Below are 13,205 nucleotides of genomic sequence, written 5' to 3'. Positions count from 1 at the left end.
TGAGCTGTGGCGCAAAACAGCAGTGTAAAGCATGGGGCAGCAGCGGAGGAGCCCACAATAGTGCTAGTGATGAGTAGCCGCAGCATGTCCGACATAGTCGCTCCTTATTAAAGCTGTCAGCGGTCTGCACTAAATATACAGGTGATCTAGAGAACGGGAAGTTGTGATGTCGTCAGAATTGTAAGTCACATGTCCTTGGGGTGGCAGGTAATCATACCCTGTGTGATTATATATACCATAGGGGGCGCCTCGTGTCCTGTAACATAGTGATATCGTATAGTCATCATTGAGGACACTGTATACTCTCAGGCAGTGTCCTTGTATACAGCTGAGGCTTTATCACTATTGTATCCAGTCCAGACAATGCTCTGTGAGCTAAGAGCCGAACTGCAGGCTGATCTATATAGTAGCTCAAGGCCCAGTGATGTCTGCTGGTGTGTTCAGCTCACAGAGCATTGCTCATTTTCACTTCTGCTTTCTACAGGACGGGACTTTGCTTTCTCTTTTATTCTCCTTTCAGACTATTGTCAGGATTTGGTGTGCCTGGGCCGTGTGCTGCTCCTCTGTGTGTGTCTCGGCCTTGCCCTGCTCCTCTGTGTGTGTGTCTCGGCCTTGCCCTGCTCCTCTGTGTGTGTGTCTCGGCCTTGCCCTGCTCCTCTGTGTGTGTGTGTCTCGGCCTTGCCCTGCTCCTCTGTGTGTGTGCTTCGGCCTTGCCCTGCTCCTCTGTGTGTGTGCCTCGGCCTTGCCCTGCTCCTCTGTGTGTGTGTGTCTCGGCCTTGCCCTGCTCCTCTGTGTGTGTGCCTCGGCCTTGCCCTGCTCCTCTGTGTGTGTGCCTCGGCCTTGCCCTGCTCCTCTGTGTGTGTGCCTCGGCCTTGCCCTGCTCCTCTGTGTGTGTGTCTCGGCCTTGCCCTGCTCCTCTGTGTGTGTGTGTCTCGGCCTTGCCCTGCTCCTCTGTGTGTGTGTGTCTCGGCCTTGCCCTGCTCCTCTGTGTGTGTGTCTCGGCCTTGCCCTGCTCCTCTGTGTGTGTGTCTCGGCCTTGCCCTGCTCCTCTGTGTGTGTGTCTCGGCCTTGCCCTGCTCCTCTGTGTGTGTCTGTCTCGGCCTTGCCCTGCTCCTCTGTGTGTGTGTGTGTGTCTCGGCCTTGCCCTGCTCCTCTGTGTGTGTCTGTCTCGGCCTTGCCCTGCTCCTCTGTGTGTGTGTGTGTGTCTCGGCCTTGCCCTGCTCCTCTGTGTGTGTGTGTGTGTCTCGGCCTTGCCCTGCTCCTCTGTGTGTGTGTGTCTCGGCCTTGCCCTGCTCCTCTGTGTGTGTGTGTGTCTCGGCCTTGCCCTGCTCCTCTGTGTGTGTGTGTGTCTCGGCCTTGCCCTGCTCCTCTGTGTGTGTGTGTGTCTCGGCCTTGCCCTGCTCCTCTGTGTGTGTGTGTGTGTCTCGGCCTTGCCCTGCTCCTCTGTGTGTGTGTGTGTCTCGGCCTTGCCCTGCTCCTCTGTGTGTGTGTGTGTCTCGGCCTTGCCCTGCTCCTCTGTGTGTGTGTGTGTCTCGGCCTTGCCCTGCTCCTCTGTGTGTGTGTCTCGGCCTTGCCCTGCTCCTCTGTGTGTGTGTGCCTCGGCCTTGCCCTGCTCCTCTGTGTGTGTGTGTGTCTCGGCCTTGCCCTGCTCCTCTGTGTGCGCCTCGGCCTTGCCCTGCTCCTCTGTGTGCGCCTCGGCCTTGCCCTGCTCCTCTGTGTGCGCCTCGGCCTTGCCCTGCTCCTCTGTGTGTGTATGCCTCGGCCTTGCCCTGCTCCTCTGTGTGTGCCTCGGCCTTGCCCTGCTCCTCCGGCCTCGCTACATGTAATCTTACACTGATGGTGATGCTTTCTGGATATGTCTTACTAACCTTGTGCTCTGTGCCTCTCTCCTTCCTCCTCCTCCTCTCTATCTCGCCTCCTTCTCCTCCCCGTTTCCTCCCTCTAGACTCCTAGAGCATTGCTCCTCTCACACTGGACTCCGCTTCCTCTACACATTCAGTGCTTTTCCTCCCTTGTCTGGTCACTGGTGGACAGAAGACGTCCCGGCTGTCCGCACCAGGCGTCCTCTCTGCTGAAGGCTGCTCCTCTTCCTCCTCCTCTTCCTCCCTCCAGTGCTTGCTGAGCCTCCCATGTAAGCACATGCCGGACCCCAGGAGCGGCCTCGCTGCCTCCCCTCTTGTGTCTTAGATGGCGGTATGAAGATCGCACCTTCCTGAGTCCTGGCTGCGCTTTAGCCTGCAGTTTCCTTCCTTTCCCTGCCCAGAGGAGAAGACTCTTGTCTGACCTCGGCGGCCCCTCCACAATCTGTAGATACTGGTGCCTTTAGGACTGATAACACCCCGGCCCCCCACCCCTCTGCCGTCTTCCATGTGTCACCGACTAACCTGCAATAAACTCATGTTGTCTCTCACTTGTGGTTTCACTTGCTTCAACTAACGTCTTGCACTTCTTAACACTGTGTCTGCCGCTAATCAGGGTCCGTGTCCTCTCTACAACCTCCTGTCAGTGACAAGACTCCGCCTACCGTGGTGCGAGCTGTCCGCAGAGTATTGTAGAAGGGCCTGGGTGACGCGCACCCCCGCTTCTGTCTTATTCTGCAGCTGAGCCGTGGTTGCTGGGTTTTTTTGCTGGGGCAGGTGGAGAAGGAGCTGCCATATTGTCAGCCTGGACACAGAAGAGAAATGTACAATCCGCACACTGTACTGCAATGTGAATAAAGCCTTAGGCCCCATATACACGACCATAGTGTGTCGCAGTATATTATTGTGATGGCGGACCCGGTCATTACTGCGGCCCATACACATTACATAGGGGAGGGTCAGTCCTGCTGATATACGTGTAATGTGTGCGCTGGGTGATAGACCTAGGCCCCCACCATTGGACTATATGCCATGGCTGCTATGTTAGTGTTGTTCCAGCAGGTGGCGACTCGTGCCTTGCTATAGAACCGAAGCAGCAAAACATTGCCGTATAATACAACTGACTGCCATCTAGTGGACAAAGTAGTGACTGCACCACTGATGGGAATGGCTAAGGTTTTATATTACAGCAGTACCCAGCTTGCCACAGAGCCTACATGGCGTGTCAGTGGGTGTTGTTTCTTTGTCTCTGCAGTGTCAGTCTACACTGTAGTTCTGGCATTCTGTTCATGAACCTGTAAGAACAGGATGAGCAGCGGCTTCATTTCTTCTTCCTGCTACAGCAGTGAATAGCAGGGCCTGTAGTTAATGTATACATGTCATTGACAGTATGGGGTCTGCGGGGGCTCCTGGGGGAGATGAGGGGAGGCGGGGACTGCTGTGTGTGAACATGGCCCAGATACAGGGATGGCGCTATATCTATTAACTTACATAAGAGCCAGGTGGAGAGAAGTCACTGCTGAATTACTGCGGGACACTATGGGGGGGGAGAAGGGTTTACAAATGGTGTGGGGGCACTCTGTATGATGGGGCAGATGCTTGGGGCGGGGCACTCTGTATGATGGGGTGGTTTCACACGGTGGGGGTCACTCTATGATGGGGGGGGGGGGGTTCAGTCCATATCTCCGGTCGGGTTCCTGCAGCTCTTGCATCGCTGAGCTTTATACTATAGGATTGTAGTGGTGTCACTAAGCCCCCCTTATATTCTGACTCTTCCCTCCCAGCATGCTTTGGGGCAGTGCTGCTTCTGGTGCTGGATCATGCAGTGTCTGTGATCCCCGGGACTATGTTGGGTTTGTTTCCACAGTCCACCAGCTTTCTCCAGCTGCTTCTTGGCATTGAGCCGCTGTTGTCGCGCTTTTCCATGGCTGAGCCCGCGCAAACACTACTTGTGAATCCGTCTGCCTCGCTCTGTGTAGCTTGCAGGACATGAAGACCCTGAGAAGTGATGAGGTGGTCCAGGCACCAAGTACAGGGGGTGCACTTACTTTTGGCCCTGTAGTGTGGTGCAGACACTACCTGCAGGGGGTGCACTTACTTTTGGCTCTGTAGTGTGGTGCAGACACTACCTGCAGGGGGTGCACTTACTTTTGGCCCTGACACTACCTGCAGGGGGTGCACTTACTTTTGGCCCTGACACTACCTGCAAGGGGGGTGCACTTACTTTTGGCCCTGACACTACCTGCAAGGGGGGGGTGCACTTACTTTTGGCCCTGACACTACCTGCAGGGGGTGCACTTACTTTTGGCCCTGACACGACCTGCAGGGGGTGCACTTACTTTTGGCCCTGTAGTGTGGCGCAGACACTACCTGCAGGGGGTGCACTTACTTTTGGCCCTGACACTACCTGCAGGGGGGGCACTTACTTTTGGCCCTGACACTACCTGCAAGGGGGGGTGCACTTACTTTTGGCCCTGACACTACCTGCAGGGGGGGGGGGGGGTTGCACTTACTTTTGGCCTTGCAGTGCGTGTCCCCAGGTCCTTCCTGCTCCCTTTGCTTAAACCCTTCTCATCCTGATGAGATTTGGCGGACGAGTCGTCGCCGCCGCGCAGTCCTCGTTGTGATGGTAAGCGCACTATAACCTTACTCTGTGCCATCTGATGCCGCCCCCGACCAGCCTACTGTGCGGGTGTGAGACTCGGGCACCGGATCCTGAAATAGAACAGGAAACATTTAGTCATTACACTGCGGACATGACGGCGAGAGCGCAGTGGGGGAGGGGGTGTCTTAGAATAATATATATTTGACTTGGGCTGAATCGGAATGACAGGAAGCCTTATACTCCATTACTCCAGTCACATACAAAGCTGCATTTACATGTGCAGCAGAGAATTTCTCTTTGTGCAGTTTGTACGTTCAGTAGGGGGCGCTGTAGAGGTGGACACTAGAAGACGGTGGTCCTCCCAGGTGTGGTGGATCCAGCAGGAGGCGCTGTCACACTACCACCCCCACCCCCTCTTCTAATTGTGACCCTGACCCACCTGGTTTGGCTCAGGGCCTAATATGCTGCAGCCGAGGTGGCGCCACCTACAGGCTCCTCACCAGGCCAGGGAGAACCGATGTCTGACCTCTCCATTCTGTCACTTTTCCAGGGGTCTGGCCTGTAAGTGGGCACCATCTGGGGGTCTCCACGGGCCACTCCGCCCCATCCCCCGCACCAGTGCTCCAGATGTCATCCTTTTGCACCCAAATACAGACAAGAATGCAGCTTTGGATGTGACTGGAGTATAAGCCTGAGCCCATCATCTTCCTCTTTATAGGGGTCGCCAGCATGGTTTACTCATGTGGAGGGACTTCCACGGCCGGGGACTCCTGACTGACTGCACAGGGGTCCTCCGGCCTTGACCACCATGATGGTGCAGTGGTCGGGCGCGCTTGCATATAACTCTATAGGAGATGTCCCATGTTACTGGCCCTATAGGTAGATACCCAGCTTTCCTAGGTGCAGGAGCGGTCTGCGTAGAGGATTAATCTGCTCTTATTCTTCACGGTTCTGAGCTGGCGGAGCCGTGCCGGACTCCAGGATCGGATGTAGCAGAGCCGGCGCGGTAGACTCTGATTTTCCTCTCCTGCGAGCAGCCGTTAAGCAGAGCAGAGACGTGAAGCCGGGCATATTGTCTAGACACAGCGAGTCCTGGCCGTGCAGCTGTGTGAGCGGGCGGCCGCCTCCCGATCTGCTGCCAGTTGCTTCCAGCGTTTTTTTCCTGATCAGTAACGAAATGTGACAAGGCCCCGCAGCCATGATGAGAGAGAGCGCATCTATTCCGGGAGGCCGGAGACAGCACAAACATGGACGCCGGGGTCACAAAGGCTCTCTATGGTGCTGGTCTGTTGTTGCTGAGGGTGCTCGCTGTGCCCGCTGCCCAGTCTGGAACCCATGACTTTACTTGCTGCTTTTTAGCTATTTAAAGGGGATGTGTGACCAGACTTCTCCTTAAAGGGATCATATCATAGAAACCTTTTTTTTTCTTTTTTGAGTAACATGTTGGAATAGCCTTAAGAGAGGTTATTCGTCTCCTACCTTTCGTTGTCTTCTCTGTGCCGCCATTCGCCTACAATCCCGGTTCTTGTCGGTATGCAAATAAGTTCTTTTGCAGCACTGGGGGGGGCCCCAGCGCTCATATAGCACTAGGGGCGGCCCCAATACTGTGAGAGAACTCTCTCCAGCGCCGCCTCCATCTTCGTCAGCAGTGTCGTCTTCGTCCTCTTCTTCCGGGGCAGGTTTCTGACTTCTAGGCCTTGAGCAGACTGCGCATGATGCCCACAGGCCACCAGAAAATGGCCACTTCCAATACTGTGCAAGCGGCCATTTTATCGTGGCCTGTGGGCATGCACAGTCTGCTCTGCCCGAGGCCTAGAAGTCGGAAACCTGCGCCGGAAGAAGAGGACGAAGGCGACACTGCTGACAAAGATGGAGGCGGCGCTGGAGAGAGTTCTCTCGCAGCATTGGGGCCGCCCCTAGTGCTATTTGAGTGTTGGGGCCCGCCCCCAGTGCTGCAAAACAACTCATTTGCATACCGACAAGAACCGGGATCCTATTCTATGACTTAGAGGAGGATGACTGATGCGGAGGTTTTCTAGATCGATGCAGCGTTTCTTCTAATTGGATATGATTTTTATTGGAAGACCAGCACAGAGTAAGCCCAGTGGACAAGGCCCCTCCCCCCCACTAATAACAAGAACAGGGCTCCCCTGTACCCCATATGGTGCAGCAGTAGTCTGCCAGTGTGTGCTCGCGCCATTATTCTCTGTAGGACTGCCGAAGAGAAGCCAAGGACAGCACTTAGCGATCTGCGGTAGTCCCATGAGGTTGGATGGAGCCTTAACGCACCGGCATGACCTCTACTCCGCTCATCCTGACCCCGTTGAATGCAGCTCTGGGTGTTACTGGAGTAGAAAACATGTTGCAGCTTAAAGGACCCTTTTACCATGTCCAGCTCTCGTTGACTTAAGACAGTTGTAATTTTTTTTCTGTAGCCATCCGCTGTTCCTGAGCAATCTGTGCTGGTCATTTTGGTGTCTGATATGTAACTAGACTCCCTTATGTCCAGTGGGTGGTGTCAGGCAAGGGGGTGGCATTGTGAGCTCTGCCTGACATGGTTTACCTCTAGTCCCGCCCCATCGCCTGCTCCCCCCCAGATACCACCCATGTGACATTAGGGAGTCTAGTTACAGATCAGGCACCAAAACTAACTGCACCGATTGCTCATGAACAGGTGGGGAGTCAATTCCAACTGTGCCGGGATCAGCAAAGAGGTGCAGGAAAGAGCCAGAGGTGGAAGGGTCGCCTAGAAGTGGAAAGTTCCTGAATTTACTCAGAATTTTGTGTCCAGATCCCCCCGCCCCTCCCCGTCCCACTTTCTTCCACTACTTTGCAGCTTTAGAAGTAACCAGTCATCAGTATCGCTTCAGGTACTCGCCACTTTTTTTTGGCCGCTTTTTAAGTTTCCCCTTGTCCGACAGAAATAGCTTCCACTTTAGCCTCCCCCTTGGTAGTTTGGGCAGCGAGGCGTGAAACGCGCGCGGCGTTCATTACCAGACTCAGCAGCTCGGCGGAATGTAAATGGACCCGACCCCGGATAATAGGGAGCGCGAATCGCAAAACTTCTTATATAACCCGCAAAGTGCGCGGCGCTTCTGCTCTCCGACCGAAAGTAGGTCAGAGAGTTAGAGAGCGATGATACGTCTTCACTTCTGATTCGCGGTCTGATTAGAAGGGGGGGCAAAGCCGGGGAAATCTGCGAGGCTGCTGGAACCCAGCTTTATTCCCATTAATCTCCGGGTGACGGCCGCCCTGGGTTTTTGCTTTGTCATCAGGAGAAGGATTAGGAGGGGGATTGCACATAAACCGCTGCCGAATATATTTCCTGGTGCATGAATACAATGTCAGAGCGGCAGTGGAGACTGACACAGGCACGGCCCTGAGTAACGTCCCTTTTTGCTTTTTATCTTTAGATCCGTTCGGATCCGCTTGCGATGAAGACGTCTTGGCAGATCTCCTCCTCCCTCCACAAGTACAGATTTGCCCGGCCTTCCCTGCGCAGCTTCCTGGTACGCTCTCCTGTAGCCGCAGTCTATATATAACCATGGCTCAGCTGCACAGTCAGCCTGACAGCTCATTTATCATCCCCGGCCAAGCTAGAGAGCAGATGCTTGCCATAAATCACTGCCTAGCCGCTCCTCCGAATACTGGGGGAGGGGAAGGGGTCTTACTGGTACCGCTGTGACCCATCAGGCGCAGGAAGTGTTAATCACAGTCCGGCCGCAGCGCATGCTCATCAGTCTTCTCACAAGCACATGTTATTCAGCCATTTATTGGGTTTTCCGTTCCTGGGAAAGCTGGGTGACTCATTTCTACAAGATTGTGTCACAGCATACCTGAGCTGTAAATCTGACCACAGTCCATTGTTTATGGCGCATCCAATCTGGTTGGTCGGCCTTAATAATGGGGATTGTTGTTCCCGGTGGCCGTGCGCGTGTCATCACAACAGTGTCTGAAAATATCCCCAGAATTGTCATAGAAAAGCTGGGTGACAGCGAGGCGACCACAAGCGCAGCACATGGGATAGAAGGAAGATGACACAAGGACTTGAATTACTGGAGATTTCCAGAGATTCAAGACAATCCTTATAGTGCGAGTCACAGCTGTTCTCCAGAAATGTGCGGAGTCTACAGATCTCTGATGTGATCGGCCTAATAATGTGACAGGCCCTGCCCCAGGAATCTGCTGGATGATGGGGGTCGTAGTCACACACAGATCTGCTGCGAAAGACATTTATGGAGCAAGACGCTCCTGCACTGATCCTGAGTTACATCCTGTATTATACCCCAGAGCTGCGCTCACTATTCTGCTGGTGCAGTCACTGTGTACATACATTACATTACTTATCCTGTATTATACTCCAGAGCTGCGCTCACTATTCTGCTGGTGCAGTCACTGTGTACATACATTACATTACTTATCCTGTATTATACTCCAGAGCTGCGCTCACTATTCTGCTGGTACAGTCACTGTGTACATACATTACTTATCCTGTATTATACTCCAGAGCTGCGCTCACTATTCTGCTGCTGCAGTCACTGTGTATATACATTACATTACTTATCCTGTATTATACTCCAGAGCTGCGCTCACTATTCTGCTGGTGCAGTCACTGTGTACATACATTACATTACTTATCCTGTATTATACTCCAGAGCTGCGCTCACTATTCTGCTGGTGCAGTCACTGTGTACATACATTACATTACTTATCCTGTATTATACTGCAGAGCTGCACTCACTATTCTGCTGGTACAGTCACTGTGTACATACATTACTTATCCTGTATTATACTCCAGAGCTGCGCTCACTATTCTGCTGGTACAGTCACTGTGTACATACATTACATTACTTATCCTGTATTATACTCCAGAGCTGCGCTCACTATTCTGCTGGTGCAGTCACTGTGTACATACATTACATTACTTATCCTGTATTATACTCCAGAGCTGCGCTCACTATTCTGCTGGTACAGTCACTGTGTACATACATTACATTACTTATCCTGTATTATACTCCAGAGCTGCGCTCACTATTCTGCTGGTGCAGTCACTGTGTACATACATTACATTACTTATCCTGTATTATACCCCAGAGCTGCGCTCACTATTCTGCTGGTGCAGTCACTGTGTACATACATTACATTACTTATCCTGTATTATACTCCAGAGCTGCGCTCACTATTCTGCTGGTGCAGTCACTGTGTACATACATTACATTACTTATCCTGTATTATACCCCAGAGCTGCGCTCACTATTCTGCTGGTACAGTCACTGTGTACATACATTACATTACTTATCCTGTATTATACTCCAGAGCTGCGCTCACTATTCTGCTGGTGCAGTCACTGTGTACATACATTACATTACTTATCCTGTATTATACCCCAGAGCTGCGCTCACTATTCTGCTGGTGCAGTCACTGTGTACATACATTACATTACTTATCCTGTATTATACTCCAGAGCTGCGCTCACTATTCTGCTGGTGCAGTCACTGTGTACATACATTACATTACTTATCCTGTATTATACTCCAGAGCTGCGCTCACTATTCTGCTGGTGCAGTCACTGTGTACATACATTACATTACTTATCCTGTATTATACCCCAGAGCTGCGCTCACTATTCTGCTGGTGCAGTCACTGTGTACATTACATTACTTATCCTGTATTATACTCCAGAGCTGCGCTCACTATTCTGCTGGTGCAGTCACTGTGTACATACATTACATTACTTATCCTGTATTATACTCCAGAGCTGCGCTCACTATTCTGCTGGTGCAGTCACTGTGTACATTACATTACTTATCCTGTATTATACTCCAGAGCTGCGCTCACTATTCTGCTGGTGCAGTCACTGTGTACATACATTACATTACTTATCCTGTATTATACTGCAGAGCTGCACTCACTATTCTGCTGGTGCAGTCACTGTGTACATACATTACATTACTTATCCTGTATTATACCCCAGAGCTGCGCTCACTATTCTGCTGGTACAGTCACTGTGTAAAACATTACATTACTTATCCTGTATTATACTCCAGAGCTGCGCTCACTATTCTGCTGGTGCAGTCACTGTGTACATACATTACATTACTTATCCTGTGTTATACTCCAGAGCTGCGCTCACTATTCTGCTGGTGCAGTCACTGTGTACATACATTACATTACTTATCCTGTATTATACTCCAGAGCTGCACTCACTATTCTGCTGGTGCAGTCACTGTGTACATACATTACTTATCCTGTATTATACTCCAGAGCTGTGCTCACTATTCTGCTGGTACAGTCACTGTGTACATACATTACATTACTTATCCTGTATTATACTCCAGAGCTGCGCTCACTATTCTGCTGGTGCAGTCACTGTGTACATACATTACATTACTTATCCTGTATTATACCCCAGAGCTGCGCTCACTATTCTGCTGGTGCAGTCACTGTGTACATACATTACATTACTTATCCTGTATTATACTCCAGAGCTGCGCTCACTATTCTGCTGGTGCAGTCACTGTGTACATACATTACATTACTTATCCTGTATTATACTCCAGAGCTGCGCTCACTATTCTGCTGGTGCAGTCACTGTGTACATACATTACATTACTTATCCTGTATTATACCCCAGAGCTGCGCTCACTATTCTGCTGGTGCAGTCACTGTGTACATACATTACATTACTTATCCTGTATTATACTCCAGAGCTGCGCTCACTATTCTGCCGGTGCAGTCACTGTGTACATACATTACATTACTTATCCTGTATTATACCCCAGAGCTGCGCTCACTATTCTGCCGGTGCAGTCACTGTGTACATACATTATATTACTTATCCCGTGTTATACCCCAGAGCTGCGCTCACTATTCTGCCGGTGCAGTCACTGTGTACATACATTACATTACTTATCCCGTGTTATACCCCAGAGCTGCGCTCACTATTCTGCCGGTGCAGTCACTGTGTACATACATTACATTACTTATCCCGTGTTATACCCCAGAGCTGCGCTCACTATTCTGCCGGTGCAGTCACTGTGTACATACATTACATTACTTATCCCGTGTTATACCCCAGAGCTGCGCTCACTATTCTGCCGGTGCAGTCACTGTGTACATACATTACATTACTTATCCCGTGTTATACCCCAGAGCTGCGCTCACTATTCTGCCGGTGCAGTCACTGTGTACATACATTACATTACTTATCCCGTGTTATACCCCAGAGCTGCGCTCACTATTCTGCCGGTGCAGTCACTGTGTACATACATTACATTACTTATCCCGTGTTATACCCCAGAGCTGCGCTCACTATTCTGCTGGTACAGTCACTGTGTACATACATTACATTACTTATCCTGTATTATACTCCAGAGCTGCGCTCACTATTCTGCTGGTGCAGTCACTGTGTACATACATTACATTACTTATCCAGTATTATACTCCAGAGCTGCGCTCACTATTCTGCTGGTGCAGTCACTGTGTACATACATTACATTACTTATCCCGTGTTATACCCCAGAGCTGCGCTCACTATTCTGCTGGTACAGTCACTGTGTACATACATTACATTACTTATCCTGTATTATACTCCAGAGCTGCGCTCACTATTCTGCTGGTACAGTCACTGTGTACATACATTACATTACATTACTTATCCTGTATTATACTCCAGAGCTGCGCTCACTATTCTGCTGGTGCAGTCACTGTGTACATACATTACATTACTTATCCTGTATTATACTCCAGAGCTGCGCTCACTATTCTGCTCGTGCAGTCACTGTGTACATACATTACATTACTTATCCTGTATTATACTCCAGAGCTGCGATCACTATTCTGCTGGTGCAGTCACTGTGTACATACATTACTTATCCTGACCAGCCTTCAGCACATCATAGAGAAAAAATGTGTATACACATACAGTCCACAGCTCACCAACAATAAAGAGAGGCAGTGTATACCTTGAGTGCACGAAAAAATACACCCCCGGCTGGGGCAAATAATGTCCAAAACAAACAACGAAACTTTCAGCACCGAAGGTGTTAAAATAATAACTTAACTTTTATTTAAGAGAGCATGAAAAAATGGGTACCAGATATAGGAGTCCAAGAAAAAAACTCACGTAGTCAATTCCATATATCAATGTGCATGTGTAAACAAAGCAGACAGGCCTACGCGTTTCAGGACATCCTGACTACGTGAGTTTTTTTCTTGGACTCCTATATCTGGTACCCATTTTTTCATGCTCTCTTAAATAAAAGTTAAGTTATTATTTTAACACCTTCGGTGCTGAAAGTTTCGTTGTTTGTTTCAGCACATCATATTTGAGGTGATGTCACTGGTCACCTGTGTGGCAGCCATAGATTTAGCCATCCTAGCAATGTCTCCTCAACCCCCCAATTTCATCACATGGATGTCTCAGACATTCCCTTCATACATTATGTATCTGATCGCTGTCCCCCCTTTGTACACTGTATCTGATCGCTGTATCTGATCGCTTTCCCCCCTTTGTACACTGTATCTGATCGCTGTATCTGATCGCTGTATCTGATCGCTGTATCTGATCGCTGTATCTGATCGCTGTATCTGATCGCTGTATCTGATCGCTGTATCTGATCGCTGTATCTGATCGCTGTATCTGATCGCTGTATCTGATCGCTGTATCTGATCGCTGTATCTGATCGCTGTATCTGATCGCTGTATCTGATCGCTGTATCTGATCGCTGTATCTGATCGCT

The 13,205-nt window shown here is 50.4% G+C and overlaps 1 protein-coding gene across 2 annotated transcripts in view; it reads left to right on the top strand.

Moving 5' to 3' along the window:
* Window positions 1-13,205, top strand: part of LOC142201037 (uncharacterized) — an 84,498-nt gene that overhangs the window by 29,755 nt on the left and 41,538 nt on the right. For both annotated transcript variants that reach the window (XM_075271850.1, XM_075271849.1), the window contains exon 5: window positions 7,878-7,973. In XM_075271850.1, the coding sequence (XP_075127951.1) occupies window positions 7,878-7,973 (96 nt within the window). The remainder of the gene's footprint in view (window positions 1-7,877; window positions 7,974-13,205) is intronic.

This window comes from Leptodactylus fuscus, chromosome 4 (assembly GCF_031893055.1).
Source record: "Leptodactylus fuscus isolate aLepFus1 chromosome 4, aLepFus1.hap2, whole genome shotgun sequence".
Lineage (NCBI taxonomy): Eukaryota > Metazoa > Chordata > Amphibia > Anura > Leptodactylidae > Leptodactylus > Leptodactylus fuscus.
This window is presented reverse-complemented; position numbering and strand designations above follow the sequence as displayed.